This window comes from Notolepis coatsorum, assembly GCF_963971535.1.
Source record: "Notolepis coatsorum genome assembly, chromosome: 19".
NCBI classification, from domain to species: domain Eukaryota; kingdom Metazoa; phylum Chordata; class Actinopteri; order Aulopiformes; family Paralepididae; genus Notolepis; species Notolepis coatsorum.
Window position 1 is genome coordinate 31,967,919 of NC_140183.1, and position 21,886 is coordinate 31,989,804.

A 21,886-nucleotide genomic window follows, 5' to 3' on the forward strand; every position below is an offset into this window, starting at 1 on the left:
TTCTGTTAAATCTTGAATCTCTGTGACTCTGACTCCCACGAAGACCTTGTATCTGCACGAATCAGACCGGATCCATGTGAGTACTGTCGTGGAGTCTGACCACAAGATTGTTCTTTGCACCGGAATGGTGAGTTCACGTTGGATTAACGTGGCGAGTTGCGCTCCTGCTAGGGCTGCGCAGAGCTCTAGACGCGGGATAGATTGTTGCTTTCGAGGGGCTATTCTTGAGCGAGCCAGGATGAAAGCAGTATGTATTTCTCCTCCCTCCTCTCGGGCACGCAAGTAGGCCACCGAACCGTAGGCTACTTCGGAGGCGTCGCTGACGACGTGCAGGTCCATCTGGCACGTCTCCGGCCTCACTGTGGGTGGGAAGTAGCTGCGGCATATGTTGACACCTGGGAGTGAGCTGAGTTCCGTCTCCCACTCTCTCCATGTGGATGCAAGGTGTTCGGGTATGGGGTCGTCCCAGCCCTGGTCCTTGTCCCATAACGCTCTTACAATCATCTTTGCCCTGGTGGTGTAAGGTAGAATACATCCCAACGGGTCATATTGTCTGGCGAGTGTTCTGTATACACTCCGTCTGGTGGTCGGTAGTGCAGTCGACCTTCCCTGCTCCTTGGTCAGGGGTGTGTGTTTATAATGGAGCGAGTCTGTTTTGAAGCGCCAGACTAGTCCTAATGTCATTTCTTGGGCTTCTCCTGGGATGGTCGCCATCCAGGTCTCGCTGGTTGCTGCCTTGTCCTCGGGGGAGAGGCTGCGCAATACTTGCGGGTCGCTGCTGGCCCACTGCCTGAGATCAAAGCCGCCTTTGATCAGGGAGGCGCGGAGCTTGAGTAGAAGGGCCTCGGCTTCTTCTGGCGTCGAGACGCTTTGCAGACAGTTGTCCACGTAGAAACTATTTCCTACACTTTGTCGGACCTCTTCATCAGCTGCTGGGTCCTCTGCGACGTGCTTTTGCAGTGCAAACGTAGCACAGCATGGGCTGCATGTGGTTCCGAAAGGGAGGACTTCCCATTGATAGATGGCTGGTTGCTCATCCCCGATCCTCTCTCTCCATAGGAACCGCAGCAGGGGCTTGTCCTCCTCCACTAGTCTCACCTGCAGGAACATCCCTTTGATGTCGCCGCTGATGGCCACCTTGTCTTGGCGGAAACGTAGTAACACGCCTAGTAGAGAGGGGCCGAGTGTTGGGCCGGGCAAGAGCTCTTTATTCAGATTTTGTGATCCGATCTGGTAGCTGCAGTTGAACACAATACGATCCTTGCCGTTGTGGTGGACTTTGTGGTGCGGCACGTACCATGATTCGGTCGTCTGATCGGCCTCTTTAATGTCAATTTTCTTTATGTGTCCCGCTGTGATTAGCTTGTTAATCTCAGCGCGGTACACCGTCTCTTGAGCGGGGTCTCTGGCTAGGCGCCGCTCTGTGTTCAATAGATACCGCTCCGTCGCTTCTTTTGGGGCGTGGAAGGTAGGCATACCCTCTCGCCTCAGGAGTGGAGTTGCGTATCTCATCACTCCGTTGACTTTGACTCTCTTTGTCCCCTGCTCGAGGAGGGCTATAGCGTAAATGTCTTCCTTGGAACGAATGTCTTTCTTTTCGTTCTTAAAGGGCATTGTCTCTAGTGTCCATAGCCTCTCGACATGCTGTAGGAGGGTGGTGTCTTCTTCTGTCACTCTGGAGTGGAGGCAGTTAGTGGCTGCTGTTCGGTTAAGAGACTTAGCGAGGGGGCCTTGTAATGTCCATCCTAGGCGGGTCTCGACTGCTGCAGGACAGCCTCTGGGCCCTGTGTGGACCCGGTCTATCGGGACGATGAGGTCTGCATGGTCGGAGCCTATCAGCAGGGTCGGGGTGGCACCGTCTATGAGCGGTATAGGTAGTTGACGCAGGTGCACATATTTATCCATCAGCTTGGCGATGGGGTAGGTGTACTGCGACAGGCCTATTTCTTGGCTGGTGAAAGCATTAGTAATCCTATACCGTCTCTCTGGCTGCCCGCTTGCTGCGATAGTGAAGGAGACATTCTCGCCCTTTATCGTCTTTAGATCTCTTCTTATTGTCCGAATCGTCATCTGGTTTTCGCTCCCCCGCAGCCCCAGCTGGGCCGCAGCGGACGCGAGGAGAAGGGTCTTCTCTGACCCGTCGTCAAGGACGGCGTAAGTGTCCATGACCTTATCTTGGTAACTCAGTGTTATGCGGACCACCTTTAAGAGCACCCGGGCGCCCCCGCTGCTGGCGGGATCAATGTACATAACACTTGCCTTTGTGCTGCTTGAGGGTGCAGGCTTTCTTCTGTTACTGTCGTGTAGGACATCTAGGTGGGCTCCGTCACACCGATTACACCTCTTCTTTAAGCGGCAATCGGCTGCCATGTGACTGCGCGCACATCGGTAACAGCGTCGGTTGGACTTTATCCATTGACTCACCTCGTCGGCGGTCATCTTCTTGAACGTGTCACATTGTGACAACCAGTGTTCCTTTTCGCAGTACGGGCACACCATCTTCCACTTCTCTTTCATCGAGGGGGTACTGTGGTTCTTGCTGCTCGGTACTGATTCTGATTGGTGCATGACGGTCACCAATCTTCGGCCATCGTTTGCTCTCCTAGGTCCCTCTCTGGAGCTTGGGGTGCTCCGCATGAACGTATCCAACCGTAGGCTGTTGACCTCTCTCGCCAGGAAGTCGGCTAGGTCTAGGAGGGATGGCTCGGGACCGTTAGGATCACGGTGGTCTCTTTGCCGCCTGAAGCGCTCTTGTCGGGCGGGCGGAAGCTTCTCTAAAATCCTCTCGACATTAGAGTTTGCGTACAGTTCGTGCATACCCTTTTCTCTTTGCGCCCCCAGCATCCCTACCAGGGATTGTACCTTGATAGACAGGTCATCTAGTGAGCGATTGTCTGTGGCTGGGGGTAGGCGGTCAATATGCCTTATCTCTTGTATTACGTAGTCCCATATGCGTCCATATCTTTGGTCGAGTGCTGCTAGAGCCGCTGTGTATGGGGTAGTAGAGGTGGCATAGGCCAGCGCTATATTGTGCGCTCGGGGCACCTTGAGGTGCTTCAGTAGGATAGCATACTTGTACGGTTCATCAGCTACATCGGACATCATTGTCTCTAAGCACATTCGTAGCTCCGTGTACTGTGCTCTGTTCTCGTGGGTGAAGTCCGGAAACGTCGGTGTGCCAATGTATGATGCCATGGATGGCTGGCACATCGGTGAGCGTTGGAGGAGAGGCCTCCTAGGCGAGTCTCCTCTTACGCCTCTTGGTGGGCTGGTACCTGCTGGGTACCATGGCCCGCGTATCCAGGTGCTGTTCCTCGGGGCTGGTCGTGCGTCAAGCTCACCCGTGAATTGAGTCGGGGGTCTGTAGCGCAGAGCCGCGGGGGTAGAGCCTGGGCTGTACTGGACCTCCTGGTCCTGTGGAGTACTGTGCTGCTGTCGGGCTTGACTCTCCTCCTCTCCCTCTTCTTCTTCCTCTGGCAGGTCCTCTAGATCCTGTAGTCGTCTATTTAGCCTCTCCGCGGTGTAGACCGTTTCTTCCTTGTAGCTGGGTCTCACTTGGACCGGTCGGGGAAGGGGTTCGGAGGGGGGTATAGGCTCTCTCTGGTGGTCGGGCTCAGGGTCGCTTGATCGGGTAGGGGAGGGTGCCCTTGACCCTTGTCTTGACGAGGCCCTGGAACCCCGTGCGGAGGGAGGGGGTGTTGCCCTGGTGATCAGCTGCTCCATTATCTGCGCTTGTAATCGGTCGCGCTCGGCTTCGCGCTTGGTGAGAGCGAGGTCGTGCTCTGCTTCTCTTTGGGCACCGGCAGCGGCGCGCTGGGCTTCGGCGGCGGCGCGCTGGGCTTCGGCCCGGTCCCTTACCATATTCTCTTCCGTCTGAAGGCGTCTAATCTCTAGACGTATACGATCTTCGTCGCTCCGTTGCTGCGCCTGAGGGCGTTCTCTTTCCATGGAAGAATGTTCGCGCTCACTAAGCGTCTGTGCTTGGAGTCGATCACGCTCTGTTGAGGCTGCTAGGCTGGCGAGGAATGCCTGTGCCAGCATCTTGTCCGCCTCGCTGGGGGAAGACGCTGGTTGAGGTGATCCGCTCCTGGCAGTACTCGTTGGAGATCTGTTCTCCTGTGGCGAGTCCTGGAGATCCATCTCCGGGGTGCTCTCCTCTTCTTGTAGCGGGTAGAGTTCCATCCCTGGAGAGCTGTCTTTATCCTGGAGCTCTCCGGGGACTACTTCTTCGGTCTTGGCGGGGGGTAAAGTCATGTCGGGTCCCTCCTGGTCCCTACCGTGAGCTTGGTCAGTTACGTTAGAACCCACTAGGGCCTCTATTGGCGGGGTAGCCTGGTCGATAGGGTCGGACATAATTTTACTATCTACTTTTTCCACGTTTACCGTCTGTAGAAAGCTAGGTAGTATATTGGCAACGTAATCCTCTAAGTACTGAGGTGTCTGCCGTCTACGCTGCGGGCGATCAACTTTAGGAGAACCGTTTTGTGGAGTGTTCATCATAGGCCATGTCAATATTAATACCACTATATTAATATTACACTAGTTACCCTCCGGCTCGAAGGACCAATTGTAACTGAGGGGTACAATTCCCTGACTGTATTGATAAGTATGGTATCATTAAACCACTACCGCTTTATGTACTTTAATTACTGGCCATACAGTACATGATATATAAATATGATGAACACTTCCCACAATGAATCGGTTCCACACAAAGTGGTAATTAAGTATTTATTGCAGCAAAAGGTACATAATATACTTCTCTATTTTAGATGGATGCGCTTATAAGGCAAAGGAATGTGCGTAGGCAAATCAATAATGAATGTCCATTCTCTGGTTACGCAGGAGGTAATTATACAACCTGAATCTTAGGGAATTATATCTATGGTACACTAGTAATACATAGCGGGAGATACTGGAAGGGTCCCCCCGGTTGTAAGCCAGCAGGGGTAGAGGATCTGTCGGTAGTAGAGAGTCTGGTCAACGATGACTAAGGAGACTCCAAGTACAGGAGACGGTGCAATAGTCTCTTGATCCACAGACGAATACAGCTGTTCTCCGTAGACTGTAGCTCCACAGTGAAGAAAGCTAGCCGGCCTCAGGCTCTCTGAGGCGCAGACTCGACGTGGCTCCTCACAGGGTAAATCCCACACGTGTAGGCGTCGGCGATTCTCCGCTCCATAAATCACAAGACCAAAACAAATATAATCCAGCCGCAAAGGGCTATGTAGTCGTCGGGTAGATTAATCCAGTGTACATGTCCACACGGTTCTCGTCTAGGTCTCCTCGGGTGAAAGCGCCATGAAAGCAGCCCAGCCTGGATAAGCACTCTAGCTGGTACGAGGAAGCGTTGGTGATGCTGGTCACTGTAGAACTTTAGCCGCACGATACACTATACACAAATAGACTATTACTGACTTAATAGAAATATGTCGCACTCGACGGTATAGCGCCAAACTCTGACAATTCAGTTATTAATTCGCACGCGGTCTCAATGCTCTTATTTGGGGCCAAACAGGCCATACTTCACCGCACGGAGTATCGTGGGTGAGGCTTCAACTTATTGGGTAACTCTACTTCTGTATTCACCTGCGCCATATTTATATGCACTGCGAACAATCTAGTGCCAACCTCATTTCTGTCTCGTATCCCTGGGCAAGGCCGGGCATGTACAGACATGTCTTGACGGTGGCCTTGAACCTGACTCTGGAGGCATGGCCCTGGCGCCTGGGGACCGCTGTCCAATAGGAGAATGAAATATTATGGTCTGGTCTAGGCTAAAGGGATATTCCGTGTATATGTACAAGGAATATACAAGGGATATCAAACGATATACAAATACTATGCAATATATATCAATCAATAAATATATATATTCGGTTTAATCTGATCCTTTGTAACAGGTATTTTTTATAGCTTTTTCAGGAACATGGCATGTCTTTTTTTATCATGCATATCCTGTGTCTATATTTTTTTGCATTTTGCACAATCAATGCGGGCGTGACCACCTGCATTTCACTGTATGTGACAAATAAACCTCTTGATTCTTCTTGAGTTGTCGTATTAATATAATATAGGGGCGACAGTGGCTCAGGAGGTAGAGCAGTCGTCTGGCAATCCGGAGGTTCCCGGTTCGATTCCCGCTCCTCCTGGGCAGCGTGTCGATGTGTCCTTGAGCAAGACAATTAACCCCTAATTGCTCCCGATGAGCAGGTTGGCACCTTGCATGGTTGCTTCCGCCGTCTGTGTGTGAATGGGTAATATGTAAGTAACAAATTGTAAAGCGCTTTGGATAAAAGCGCTATATAAAAAAGCAGCCATTTACCATATGTAGCCTACAGTGATGAAGGTATAAAGACACTGGTAATACATTGATTGATTGCTAACTAAGGCGCAGCTCTATTCAGATGCAAAAATACCCCCCCCCCACCTCTCCTCTGTGGAGAGTACAAACTGTTTCAAAACAGTTTTAAACACAGAATTCTTACAATTAGTTATTATATCTGTTCGCTGTTATACTAAATATGTTCTTCATGTTCTAAGTGGTTGCCTAGTGGAGATTTAGGATTCACTGACTGTAGACTGTAAGAAAAAAAGCTGCAAGAAAACTAAATGTCTGGCATCTATGGTTTCCAAATACTGTCAAATTACAGTAAAATCAAATGCATTTACAGATTACAACCTTTATTTAATGGTTAATATTTTGATAAAAGGTAATTTACTGTATTTTTATAGCATTTACACTCTACACAGTAGGAAAACAAAATACCGGTTTTGACCAGCAGATGGCAGCGACGAGGCAGCTCCATTGGGAGGGGGCGGGGCCGGGTGGAAGGGGGCGGGCTGAGGGGGCGGGGTCAGGAGAAGGGGCGGGGCTAAAACCTGTACGGATTTTGAAATCCCAATGTTGACAGCTATGTGTGCCCGTGGCGAACAGCTGTTACAAGTAGGTGACACAAGTGCTACACGAGCAATGGGCTAACGTTAGCTGCTAACTATTATCCAATAACTAGGCTAAGCTAACTAGCATTAGCCGCTAACCCTGGAAAATGCTCAAAGCGGACTCCACAACACCAGTTCCATTCGTGAGAAAAGGGGGTGGGTTATATTGACAAGGCTTGACAACAGAGGTTCAAAGACAACTTCATATTTATTGGTTATTCGTTTCTTTATATCGGGCATCCAGTTTCCATCTCTGTATGTTCAACTGTTCCATGTGTTGACGTTCGAGTGTGACATCATCGCCTACGGCAGCTTACACACTCAAAACGCAAACCGTAAACAAAACCCGGAGCGAACCAAGACTGCAGTGTGTACACAAACTAGAGGGGGGAGAGGGAGGGGGGGAGTTCGCACTCAAAGACGGAGCGAGGACGGAGCGGAGCACCCGTTCCTAATGAGAACTCTTGTTGTCTCATTGAGGAGGAATGATTTGGGGGTGAATCGTTTTGTGAGATAAATTGACGAGTTTGATCTCACAATGTTGTTGTCTTGTCCTGTGTTGTGCATGTTACCTGTGTCAGATCACTGCTTCTCATACCTGTGCTGTATACATATGATACCTGCATATACTATATCTGTATATATCCCATACCTACTACTTTATACCACTGGCCAGCATGGCTTACTGCCATAGTATGTTTACATCTTTTTCACCTTTTATACCTATACCTGTATCACTGTATGGCATAATTATATGGTCAGTTTAGCATATTACTCAGTAGCTTGTTCATCATATCATATCTAATCACTTGTACATTGTATATTGCTATTAATAATAATAATACATTTAATTGAAGGCAGCAAGGGAGTCTGAGGCCTTGACGGATCCTGGCAGCTGATTCCACAGGCGTATTGGTAAGTAAGTATTGCACTTACTGTTATATTTGCACTCTGGTTAGATGCCAATTTATTTCCATTGTACTGTAGGCCTACTTGTGCTGTATGATGGCAATACATTTGAATCTAATCTAATCTAATCTAATCTAATCTAATCTAATCTAATCTCAACCATTGTTCATGTTGACGACCCGCACATTGATCCACAGGCAGCAGCCTTTGTCTCAGGGGCCTCATGAATGAATGAATGAATGAATGAATGAATGAATGAATGAATGAATGAATGAATACTTTATTAACAGATTGCAGAATGGGTACAGTACAGTACAGCTCAATACATACAATTGTTAAGGGGATGCAGACCAGAGAAAGACTTTCGTCTTGTTTACATCAGGGTCCCCCATTTTCAATTCATCGTAACATATATGACATACATGACATACAGATAGACAGTACTGCTACATCTATACACATTTATGACGTACCAGATTTGCAAATACAGTACTGTTTGTGATACGAAAAGAGTCCAGAAAAAAAGTATATACATTTGACGTAGAAACTGTACATTGGAGGAGGTTGGGTAGGTGGGGGGGTTGGGGTTGGGGGCTGGACTGTACATTGGAGGTGGTTGGGTGGGGGGGGGGGGGTTGGATAGGAGTGGGGGGGGGGGGGGGGGGTTGGGTAGGAGTGGGGGGGGGGGGGGGTTGGGTAGGAGGGGTGGGTGGGGGACACTGTACCACTGTACAAGCAAAACTGTACATTGGAATATTGACAAGACCATACTTGGTAATTTACTGTACATTGGAGGGGGTTGTGTTAGGACATTTACAGGGGCCAGTTTCGAATTGCAGTCTCCCGTAGGTGTTTTTTGAGAGTGTTTTTGAAAGTGGGTAGTGATTCACATTCCTTTACAGCTTTGGGTAGGGCGTTCCACATTGATGTGGCATAATTGCGAAACGTGTTTAGTCCCTTGTTTGAGCCGAATCTGGGTTTAACATGATTTGTGGAGCTCCCTCTGGTGTTGTGATCGTGGTATTCACTGACCTTTGGGAAGTATTTTGACATGTACATGGGTACCTTGGTCGTGTAGTGTATCTTGTAGACCAGGCCCATTGCAAGTTGCTGTACTCTGTCGTCTACTCTAAGCCATCCTAGGTTGTCAAAGTGGGCAGGGGTGAGGTGGGTTCTAGGAGTAAGGTCAAGCAGTAGTCTGACCAGTTTGTTTTGAGACGTTTGTAATTTTGTTTTTAGCGCCTTTGAGGTGCTTTGGTACCATGAGGTGCAAGCATAGTCGTAGTACCCTTGAATGAGCACTCCTGCCAGAGTCCTCAGGGTAATCCTGTTTACCAGTGAGGAGATCCGGTACAAGAATCGAGTTCGTTGGTTGACTTTTTTTATTACATTGGATGCCATTTTGTCACAGGAAAGATTTGCCTCTAGGATGGAACCCAGGTAGGTAATATCTTCTCTCCTTGTGACAATATTGTCACCCACTGTAACTGAGAAGCCGTCGGTCTTGCTGAGTTTGTTATTTGAACCGAAGAGAATGGACTCTGTTTTGCCCATGTGTAGTGATAGTTTGTTATCAGCGAGCCATATGCAGATTTTGCCTAGTTCTGAGCTGAGGGTTTTTTCAACCTGTAACTTGTTCTTGTCAGAGACCAGCAGGGCTGAGTCGTCCGCAAACAGGAACAAGTTGCAGTCACAAGCTGACGACATGTCATTTGCATAAATTAGGAACAAGGGTTTTGTTAGATATGATTTAGTTCACCTCCTCAAGGCCCCCTGGGGGGGTCCCCTGAACCAATGTTGAGAATCACTGTTAGGGACCACAATGGAAATGAAATAGTTCTGTGTTTATATAGAAGGTTACAGTATGTACCATCTCATCTTCCGATTCTAATATTTTTGGTGGGGGAGAAAATGTAATTAAGTTAAACTATTCTACCTTTCATTCTTGGCAGATTTAGGCCATAGTCAGTAAATTGCGAACCATGACATGAAGGTATATTTTTCTCTTAACCTGCTGTAACTTAGCCTTTAGATGTTGTCATCTTTTTTGATGCATTGTGACAGGAATATATCAAAGGAGGCTTATTAAATTCATTAATATCGCTGTGGATGATAATGCATTTTGCTTATCTCTTACCTAAGGAAGAAGACAACTGTTGCCAAGGAATGTAAGCCGTTCACATTAAATCACTGCTCAGTGACATTCATCTCTTTCTGTGCTCATCTTCCCCTTCATAGCTAAAGTGAGCTAAAGTTTTCTTTAATAGGGGTGTCTGGGGATGAACTGGAGGTGGTAGAATGCTCTGTGAACTTGCATCTAGGATTATTGTTAGTTTGGGTACCTCAAGCATTTTACTAGTAGACTGTAGGTAACTAGAGCATTTTACTAGTAGACTGCTTGTAGTTCAATGTCATTCATCCCCAGACATCATCTGACGAATAGCTCCTGTGCGTTGCTCTACGTCAAACAGTGCATCATGATGCCGGCCTGTTTCACTTGAGTGAATTAGCCAGCTAGCTAGCCAGTTTACGTTAATTCCATCCATCTAATGGTAAACTGATAAACTTTAAACAAAATGCTTTTCTTTCAATCTAGTGTTGTGTAAAGGGTTGAAAATGCATGTTAGAATGAGGTACCCCAATATACTCTGTATCTAAAATAATGGCTACAACCAGGATTAGACAACTGCCTCATCAACAAGGTGTGTAACATTCGAACATCGACAATTTTAAGTGCACATGTAAAACTTCAAATGCAAGATTCAACCAAATTTGTCAACAGGGATTAAGCCTAGTCCTGGACTAAATAGAATTCTGAATGGCGATTCTCGTCACCATGAGTTCTGTCATAGTGTTCTAGGAGTTGGTTCATTCACTGTCTATGGAGAAGCTTCAGGATCTGTCTCTTGATAACATGAATGAATGAATGAATGAATGAAAACTTTATTTAACAGATTGCAGAATGGGTACAATACAGTACGGCTCAATACACACAATTGTTAAGGGGATGCAGACCTGAGAAAGACGTTTGTCTTGTTTCCATCAGGGTCCCCCATTTTCAATTCATATAGACATTTATGACATACACAACATACATGACATTTATGGCATAGGGACATATAGGTATTTAGTACTGATACATTTGTGACATAAACGGTATTCAAATATACAGTACTGTTACCCCTAGATCCTGACAGAGTATATACATATGATGGGGAGGGGACTGTACATTAGGAGGGGGTGGGTGGGTGGGAGAGAAATATACATACGGCGGGGAGGGAATATATACATGCGGTGGGGAGGAGACTGTCTATTAGGAGGTGGTGGGGGTTTTGGGCATTTACGGTGGCCAGTTTCGAATTGCAGCCTCCCGTAGGTGCTCTTTAAGAGCGGTTTTGAATGTGGGTAGGGATTCACATTCCTTTACAGCTTTGGGTAGGGCGTTCCACATTGATGTGGCATAATTGCGAAACGTGTTTAGTCCCTTGTATGAGCCGAATCTGGGTTTAACATGATTTGTTGAGCTTCCTCTGGTGTAGTGGTTGTGGTATTCACTGACCTTTGGGAAGTATTTTGACATGTACATGGGTACCTTAGTCGTATAGTGTATCTTGTAGACCAGGCCCATTGCAAGTTGCTGTACTCTGTCGTCTACTCTACTCGTTCTGGGGTTCAGGTCAAGTAGTATTCTGACCAGTTTGTTTTGTGATGTTTGTAATTTTGTTTTAAGCGCCTTTGAGGTGCTTTGGTACCAAGAGGTGCACGCATAGTCGTAGTACCCTTGAATGAGTGCTCCTGCCAGAGTCTTCAGGGTATTCTTGTTTACCAGAGAGGAGATCCGGTACAAGAATCGAGTTCGTTGGTTGACTTTTTTTATTACATTGGATGCCATTTTGTCACAGGAAAGATTTGCCTCTAGGATGGAACCCAGGTAGGTAATTTCATCTTTCCTTGTGACAATATTGTCACCCACTGTAACTGAGAAGCCGTCGGTCTTGCTGAGTTTGTTATTTGAACCGAAGAGAATGGACTCTGTTTTGCCCATGTGTAATGATAGTTTGTTATCAGCGAGCCATTATGCAGATTTTGCCTAGTTCCGAGCTGAGGGTTTTTTCAACCTGCAACTTGTTCTTGTCAGAGACCAGCAGGGCTAGTCTCTCTGCTGCTCAGCTTAAAGGATAACTCCACTATTGCAAGGTCTGACATTGACCAAACTTGATATGCATGACCTTGGTGGGCTCTAGGTCAACTCCTGAAAAGGGGGTCAATGTCAGACCTTGCAATCAAAAGTTAGGGGCGCACTGAAATTATGGCAAGGGTTATTAGCCCCCTAACTTTTGATTGCAAAGTCTGACATTGACCCCCTTTTCAGGAGTTGACCTAGAGCCCACCAAGGTCATGCATATCAAGTTTGGTCAATGTCAGACCTTGCAATACACTGTAAGGCACTGTAAGGCTACTGTCCTGCCTCACTTCCAGTGATGAAGCTAAGCTATGCTAACGGAGCGTCTATTCCCAAAGCTAAAATGCACGCACAGAGACAAAAAAGGTATGCATCTTCTTGTCTAACTCCAGGGAAGATGTTAAATAAGCTAATTTAAAAAAAAAAGTGGAGTTATCCTTTAAGGAGAGACTTGTTCATATTCACACGTTGGAACTGAGCTGCACGATATTATATAAATATATGTCAATGTTATTTTAGGGTCGATCTTTTTAACACATTCCCGGCCATTAGATTAGACAGGCCCCACTCTAGGACGCCAGCTTTTCATTACAACTTTTCACTGTGCGTCACGTTGTTTGTGGAGCTAAATCTATATTTTATATTATAGCTATGTATCCATTGTCATTGTCAATTGACAGTATGAACCTTCCGTTCAATATGCCATAAAGAATTTTTTTTTCCATCAATACGTTCCCGTTTTATACCGTAATGAATGAGCGTTATATGGGAATGATCTGGGATAATTCCTGCAAAGCTAGTTATAAGGCGCTAAGCTAATAATGTTAAATCGATTGGCATTTCGGCCCTACACAAGCTAGAGTTAAAAATCTAAATGCATATGATCGGTATCATGTTCCACCATGAATGCATGAAAGGGGGGGGGGGGGAAGTTGTTTCTGATTATTGATTACCAATAACGGCATTCGTTATTACAACAACATACGCTGATCAGGTGGATGGCTATGAGAACAAGGCCCGATCAGGCTGAAATTGACGTCAAATCGCTCTTATCTGTGGCCGGTTGGATTTCAAAAATAATTTCCCAGTTATTTGATTGCCATCTGCTGCAGCTAGATCATATAGTACATTGGCTGATGCCATATTCCTTTACAGCATAATGAATTCGGCGTCACAAAAAGTATTCCAGGCGATCGGGTGAAGCCCTCGCTTCAGACTAACAGAAAAAGTCCGCCCCGGAGCGAAGAAAATTTTACACCAAGTGTGCAACAGGGGAAACTGCATTCTCGAGACAGCGCCAATACCAGGATCTGGCCGGTACTCCACTTTCCGAGTCCCAATATGCATTTTCCAGACAAAATGCAGCTCTGTGACAGTGAATAGGATATTAAAATCGAATAAAAGAAAAAACGAGTCAAGCGCTGGCTCCCAATCACGTATATATATACGTGAATGGCCACCATCGTGTTAAGTAAAGATTTACTGACCTCCCCCTTTCTCTCCCCCTCCTACTCCTCATCTCTGTCCTAACCAGTCCCAGCTGTGAGGAGGAAGAGGAGGAGGAGAGGGCCGGGGGGCGTAAGTTAGAGTGTTGAGATGAACTGAAAGTGTCTCTTGACATGCACACGCACACACACACACACACACACACACACACACACACACACACACACACACACACACACACACACACACACACACACACACACACACACACACACACACACACACACACACACACACACACACACACACACACACACACACACACACACACACACACACACACACACACACACACACACACACACACACACACACACACAAATAACAAAACCGGGTGTGGGTTCCCATGAAGACTACATTTATTTTTAGCTCAAATGAACTCCTCTGAAGTCATTCATTTGTCCTGGTTGACAGGCAGAAACCTGCTACTCATTACGTTACCTGCCACTCAGGCCAACATGATGTCTTGGAACTAGCCCCAGTGTTTCCTATGCTTCAGACCGACATCGACATGATGTCTTGGAACTAGCCGCAGTTTTTCCTATGGTTCAGACCTACATGAGGTCTTGGAACTAGCCCCAGTGTTTCCTATGCTTCAGACCGACATGATGTCTTGGAACTAGCCCCAGTGTTTCCTGTATTGTACCCATTCTGCAATCTGTTAATACAATTTTCAATCAATCAATTCAACCAATCAATCAATCAATCAATCAATCAATCAATCAATCAATCAATCAATCAATCAATCAATCAATCAATCAATCAATCCTATGGTTCAGACCGACATGATGTATTGGAACTAGCCCAATTGTTTCCTACAGTATGCTTCAGAGCGACATGATGTCTTGGAACTAGCCCCATTGTAGTAACTGCGTACGCACTAGGGCAGGTTCAGAAGAATCAAGCATACGAAATGCTAGAGGACCGCTGTTTTCTATTGTGGATGTTCTGTTCAAGCTGTTGTCAGCATGTTGTGGTGTGGATATGACCAACTAAGTGAACTAGCCTGACTATAGTAGACACTAGTCCCTTTAAGGTGGGAGCTGTAGAGCGTGCCAAAGTTGTCCCCCACATAACAAGACATAATAAATAGCATAGCCTAGCCAAGCAGATTGCTTATGCATTTGGCCCTCTGGGCATATTTTGGTTATCCTTTTTTTCATGTGTATTTAATCGTATGTCTGACCAGGGCTCTGTCTCACTTCCTGGTCAGACACTTGTGTACACTCTGATTCTCTGATTTGGAACTGAGCATTTTCAAGGTGTGGCCACAGATGGAATAAATCTATGATAATTTTTTATGCAGCTTTGACTCAGAAATGATTTACTACCGCTCATCTTCTGTTCTTATAACAATTTCCACAACAGGTGTCAGGGCTAACCATAGCACCATCTCACCAGTCTGGGTTCAGGGCTAACCATAGCACCATCTCACCACCAGTCTGGGTTCAGGGCCAACCATAGCACCATCTCACCAGTCTGGGTTCAGGGCCAACCATAGCACCATCTCACCAGTCTGGGTTCAGGGCTAACCATAGCACCATCTCACCAGTCTGGGTTCAGGGCTAACCATAGCACCAGTCTGGGTTCAGGGCTAACCATAGCACCATCTCACCAGTCTGGGTTCAGGGCCAACCATAGCACCATCTCACCAGTCTGGGTTCAGGGCTAACCATAGCACCATCTCACCAGTCTGGGTTCAGGGCTAACCATAGCACCATCTCACCAGTCTGGTTTCAGGGCCAACCATAGCACCATCTCACCAGTCTGGGTTCAGGGCTAACCATAGCACCATCTCACCAGTCTGGGTTCAGGGCTAACCATAGCACCATCTCACCAGTCTGGTTTCAGGGCTAACCATAGCACCAGTCTGGGTTCAGGGCTAACCATAGAACCATCTCACCAGTCTGGTTTCAGGGCTAACCATAGCACCATCTCTGCAATATCTTTCATTTTAAGATAAGATATTCCTTTATTGATCCCATTGGGGAAATTCAGGAATTAATTTATTGTGATTGCAGTGGATTAAATGTCTAAAACTGTAATCATAATAATCTGAACTACCCACCTCATACTATAGTCTACCCATATACTCTGTATGATAGCATGTACGACAGTGCTGTATATACCCATATTTACCTCATATATCCATTATTTGTCTGAATATAACTGCATATAACCCCTCTATATACTTACTTATACACCTGCATATACCCCTTAGCTCTGTATGATTATGATAGCATGTACAAATGCTGTATATACACATATATATTTATTCTCACCACATACATCTATCCACACCGGTCTGTATTCACCTGCACATAGTCCTTTTACATATCTGTATAGATACTATATCTATATCTGTACATATCTTACTCTTACTAGTTACACTGCTGGACAGTATGAATACTACCATAGTATTTACACCTGTATCACTGTACATATACTACAACTCTGTACATATATCTGATTAGCACTACACTCAGTAGTACTAATTATGATATTTTGTACCCAGTTTAATCACCTGTACATTGTATATTGCACTTTACTGCTACATTTGCACTCTGGTTGGATGCCAAACTTATTTTTGTTGTACTGTACTTGTGTGCTGTATGACAATACATTTTAATCTAATCTAAGAAAAAAAAAAAAGCACTGTGCTGCTCCATTCATCAACCTTTGATAGTTGATCATTCCCTGCTTTTACACAGATTGTCAAGTATTGAATGCTTATAGATGGTTCTACCTCTCTGAGCAGTGTGTGAAAGCGGGTGATGTTCAGTCTGCATTTTTATCAATAACGAAAGGTGTCCCTCAAGGTTATATTCTAGGACCACCTCTTTTTGACTCCATACTGTTGAAAATCTGCAAATGTTCTTCAAGAGGCTGGTTACAGCAAACAGTACAGCAAACTTCAGATTAGCACTTTATTCAGTACAGCTGTTGAAAGAGTCCCCCATTATAAATATTTAGGCATCTTGACTGATGATACATTTTGTTATCTGGCCCTCTCTCTTTGAGGCGAGATCAATATTGGTTTAGTTACTTATGTTATGAATAACCAACATATGTTTATTTACAAAGTGCTCCTAAACCAATTTACATTACTTCACTACTAGATTTCAATGTAGGAGCTTATTAAATCCACTCTCAGGACTGGATTACACTACATGTTCCTCAGATCAATTCCAAACTGCTTTTAGATTCTGTGCTCCGGAGTCGTTGAATAACCTACAAAGCACACTGAATATCGACTCCCTGGTGACATTGGGGCATTTAAAAAAATACTTAAAAAAAAAAAAAAAATTTCTTTGCTTTTGTTATTTCTATTGCTTTCTGCCTATCTCAGAGGATCTCAATAAAGGTTGAATGAATGAAAAATGAATGACTGATGGGCCAATCAGCGTGACCCGAGACCCGAGTAGATTATGCATGATTATACGGATGATATCTGAAATGGTTCGATTCTGTTGATATCCAGGGGGATTGTGATCTAAGGGCTTTAATCATCATTTTCACAACACGTAGTTACAAAATTTCTGGGGAATGTTACATCAAGAAAATATGCAATATTGAAAAACTAGATTTTCATTGTACTGTATCTTTAATAAATCATAATCATCATTAATTAGCACAATCATCATCAAGTAATAATTTTGATGGAAAGAATTGGTTACAGATAGAACAAAAGATCCTATGTTCACATGAAGCCTAATAATCTGTGTAGAATTGACGAATTGCTATTCATTTCGGATTGGTCTCACTCAGTCAAATAAGGATCGATTCCATTTTCACAAAATCATTATTCCCCACTATTCCTCAAATGGTGAAACAAACCGCCAACGACCATATTTGCATGGCGGCCGGAACAGGGTAGAAAGGAACCCAACCTGAGCATGACATGAGAGCAAAATGCCCGCCGTGTGAATATGCTCAATTAATGGCTGCAGGCTCTGCAGTTTACAGAGTAAATTAACAATGTTAATGTTCTTTTCTCCCCAGGACCTTGAAAAGAATGATCAGTTATATCTCATATGCAGAATCAATACAATCATATATGTCCAAAAGCAATAGGTCATTTAATATGCTATTCAAGGCATCATTATTTGGATAGAAAGGAGTGAACACGGGATAGGAACAACTCCCATCACTAAATAAAGCCACACAAAATTAAGCAGGTTCTGCATCTTAAGAAATTAATCAAATAATGCTTAAAAACACAACAATCGAATAGAATCACATAAAAAAAAAATCTTTGCATAGATTAAATAAAGACCATAATTTTGTCAATAGCATTAAACATGGAGACACTCATGTAGTTTCCTTATTCCAAGACAAAGTACCGGTAGATCACTCCCAACTGTATGCAGACAATACAAAATATATAATCTAGTCCAGTGATTCTCACAAATGTTTTTTTGTACCCTTTTCATGGTAACTATCCATGCTCCACAGCTTTCAGCAACAAACTCACGCCTCACGGGATTCAGAGTGAGTTTTCTATTTCATTGGCACAAACAGGCACTTTGGGTGGACGTATTTGGTGGTAACCAAAAACAATACATTTGTTCGAGCACAATCAAAAAACACTCAAGTTCAGTTGAAAAGGTAAGTAATCAATTAGGCCCAGCCTAGTATACATCATAGCATATACAGTGGCAGTGGCTCACGAGGTAGAGCAGTCACCTGGTAATCGAAAGGTTCCCGATTCCGGCTCCTCCCGGCAGCGTGTCTGAGGAGGCGTACAGATTAGAAGGGAGGTGGCGGAGCTGGCAGACAAGACCAAGGAGATGATTATTGACCCACAGAGGAGGAGTGTACACACCTCTGTAGATAGGTGAGACAGAGGTGGATAGGGTGAAAACCTTTAAATTCCTCGGTATCGGTACCCACATCAGCCCACCCAACAGATAATAAAAAAAAAACCACCAACGACTGTACTTCCTAAGAAGGCTGAGAAAATGTGGTATGCCACAAACATTTTCAGCAACTTCTATAGAAGTACGGTCGAGTGTCCTTACCAGCTCAATCACGGTCTGGTATGGAAAACTGCACTGCTAAGGAGAGGAAGGCACTCCAGCGAGTGATTAAAACAGCTCAGTACATCTCTGGAGCAGCCTTCCCCGGCCCTCACTACAGGACATTAACTCTACCAGGGCCACCGGGAGAGCACATAACATAATTAATTACACCCCCAGCACAGACTCTTCAACCTCCTGCCATCAGGCAGGCGATACAGGAGTCTGAAAGCCAAAACTACGAGACTGACAAACAGTTTCTACCCACAGGCCATCAGGCTTGTGAATGCAAGCTCCCCCACCTAGCCCCCCCACAGACACACACCTTCTTGAAACTGATCCCCCACCCCGCTTTTGTTCCAGGCAGACACTGTGACCACACAGTCACCCTTCCCCCGAACTATGAATCACTAAAGAGTCAAGACTAGGGATGGAAAATATCGGTTTTCTTTTTTTTACATTTCTATAGAAATTATGTCCGATATTATCGGCCTACCGATAGTATCGGCCGATATCGGCATTAAAATGTGATATCGGTTGATATTGGTATCGTAAATTAAGAGTTGGACAATATCGGTATATCGGTATCTGTAAAAAAGCCAATATCGAGCATCCCTAGTCAAGACCCTTTTTTTTAACTGCCGCTGTGACCCACTGTCACCTCCATTTATATTGTAAACACTGAATCGGAACGTGCAATGTTATTCACTGTGCCTGCCTTGTATATTATATTTATCTATTTTTACCTTATTTTCTAGCACTCGCTTGTATTTAAATATGTTTTATTGTGTGAAGGGCGGACTAGCAAAGTAAGATTTTCATTGTATGGCAAACTGTCTGTTTAACTGCGCACATGACAATAAACAATCTTGAATCTTGAAGTGTCCTTGAGCAAGACACTTAACCTCCAGTCCTAACTGCTCCCGGTGTGCAGGTTGGCACCTTGCAGGGTTGCCTCCACCGTCAGTGTGTGAATGTGTGAGTGAACGGGTAAAAAACACTATATAAATGCAGTCAATTTACCATATTTTGGTTTTCAGTGACAGTGGCGGGAATGACTTGGCCTTTAACATCTTGCCTCAAGCTCAACAACCAACACAGAGCACCCTACCGCCCCCTCATGAAGTGTGGACAGCCGTCTTTGCCGGGATCAGAACCATGGGTGTGCTATAGAGCCCAGGCCCAAAAATGGGGAACATGGCCTCTTTGAACGGATGAGTGAAGGTAACCAGGTGTTTGCCCGTTTCGGCATCCCAAAACGACACCTCGCCCTTTTCTATATCCAGCTTGACGCGGATCGTCTCCGGACGCTTCGCCACCGCCAGCACCGAGCGATTGGGGGTCATGGCCTTGTACACTCCCTTGCTCAGACCGATGCTCCACATGCTGCGGTCCGTGGACACCATGAACTTCTTCTTACGGGGCACCGAGGTCTTGTAGCATACGCCCAGGATCCACTGGGGGTTGTCGGCGACGGCGACGTCCCAGCGGTGCTTGCCGGAGGTGAAGCCCTGAGCACCAAGGACGAACGTGCAGGGGTCAAAGCGCTCCACGTTGTCGGGGGCCACCTGCCTCTCGGGGCTCTCTTTTATAGAGGTCAGCTCAGGGTTCAAGGAGAGCCGGGGTGAGGCTGTGTTAGGGTCCATCACCACTGGGTCTGGGCGGAGGGGGGCGGAGGGGAGAGGAGAGGAGAGAGACAGAGAGAGAAACAGAGAGACAAAGAAACAGAGAGAGAGAGAGCAAGAGATTGTTGTTAAAAACGTTCTGAACGTTGGAAACCACTAGCTTGGCCCCTACCCTCAACAATGTACTGTACTTACAGAATTTAATATGAGGCTGCATGTTCTTCCAGATGTTGAAGCCGAGAGAGCCAACAAGCTTCCCCATGTTCAAGAGAGCGCCTGGGGGGTGATCCGGGTCATCTTTTGTCCACTGGGATCTAGAATAGATCAGAAAATAATTATTGCAGTGTTAAATTATTGCAGTGGCCTTCTCTGCGCCGCCCCCTATCTCCCCGTCTCCGGCTGTCCCTGAGCAACGACGGAGTGTTAAATGTCCCTTGACTAAGACGGGGAGGACGTGACCCTCTTTGCGCCGCCCCTGTGCCTCAAATAGATTCGCTATCAGCTCTATCTTTAATCTTTCAAAATGTTCAGTTGCTATCGCTATTAGCTCTATCTTTAATTTTTCAAAATGTACAGTTGCTATTGCATGCACTCATCTGTGTTCCACTACACACATGAGTGCATGCTTACCAACTGTCCGTCTGCAACACTACTATCACCAACATCTAAGAAGGGAGATCCCCCCTTGAATGGCCCTTCTAAGGTTTCTCTCCTCCACACTGCCTGTGGAGCTTTTTTCCCCCTATTGTTAGGTTTTAGTGAGTTTTTCCTTACCTTTGCGTGGGGTATGTCTGGGAGTGCTTGCATTCTTTCATTTATTTGTATTCATCTAAAAATGTTTGGACCTTATGGTGTTCTTGTTCTGTTCTTGACTTATTGTTATGTTTTCTTCTTGACTTGTTTAAAGAAGATCTGTACGGCCCATGGGGACATTAACGTGTGTTGTCGGGCCCTATAAATAAATTTGATTTGATTTAAAATACCGGGGGGAAACCATATTCAAAACATGAAACTTTGAAAAATGCACTCTACAGCCTAACTTACAGTGCATGTATCATAAAGGCAACCTCAACAATTGTGAACAGTTTTTACATGACCACATTCTTGTTCACTGTGCCAGTAGTTGGCTGGTCGGGTCAGAATTAGCAGTTCAGATAAATTAAAGAACTTTAAGTTCAAGTTCTTTATTTGTCAAATACACAATACAGGGGGCATTGCAGGCAATGACATTGTGTTTCGAGCTCAGACTCAACAGTGCACAATTAAGAGACATCAATGAATACAAGAATGGTAACAATATGTAGAAGTAATAACACCAAATAAATTATAAAAAGGTAAGATAAAAGTAATTTTTTTACATAAAGTACATGTAGTGTATGTGCATGACAAGTAGTAGTAGTATGATAAATAAAATAAAAGTAAATTTTGTAAAGTGTATGTGCATCTTAACACATTGTGCGCCATAAACGGCGTAAGTCGTTATTGCCTGCCATACGTTGAACGCCAACAACGGCGTAAATAATTTTTTGGAATCAATATTAAATTTCTTCGCCATGGCATTCATAATTCATCCAGCCTCCCTCCGGACTGCAGCGGCACCCTGTCTGAGATTGCAACGCCTCAATACCGCCGCCTGGTGGATGGTCTGGCAAGTTACACTCACGTCAAACCAGAAGTGGTGGTCGGTGCATCGAGGAAATCCC

At 45.3% G+C, this 21,886-nt stretch overlaps 1 protein-coding gene across 3 annotated transcripts in view; it reads right to left on the minus strand.

The window, feature by feature from the left end:
* Nucleotides 1–17,070: 17,070 nt before the first annotated feature.
* The window catches only part of trim35-28 (tripartite motif containing 35-28), a 34,219-nt gene continuing 29,403 nt past the window's right edge, over nt 17,071–21,886 (minus strand). For all 3 annotated transcript variants that reach the window (XM_084336412.1, XM_084336411.1, XM_084336410.1), the window contains 2 exons: nt 20,379–20,497; nt 17,071–20,215 (listed from right to left, as the gene is read on the minus strand). In XM_084336412.1, the coding sequence (XP_084192538.1) occupies nt 19,677–20,215; nt 20,379–20,497 (658 nt within the window). In that variant the 3' untranslated portion in view covers nt 17,071–19,676. The remainder of the gene's footprint in view (nt 20,216–20,378; nt 20,498–21,886) is intronic.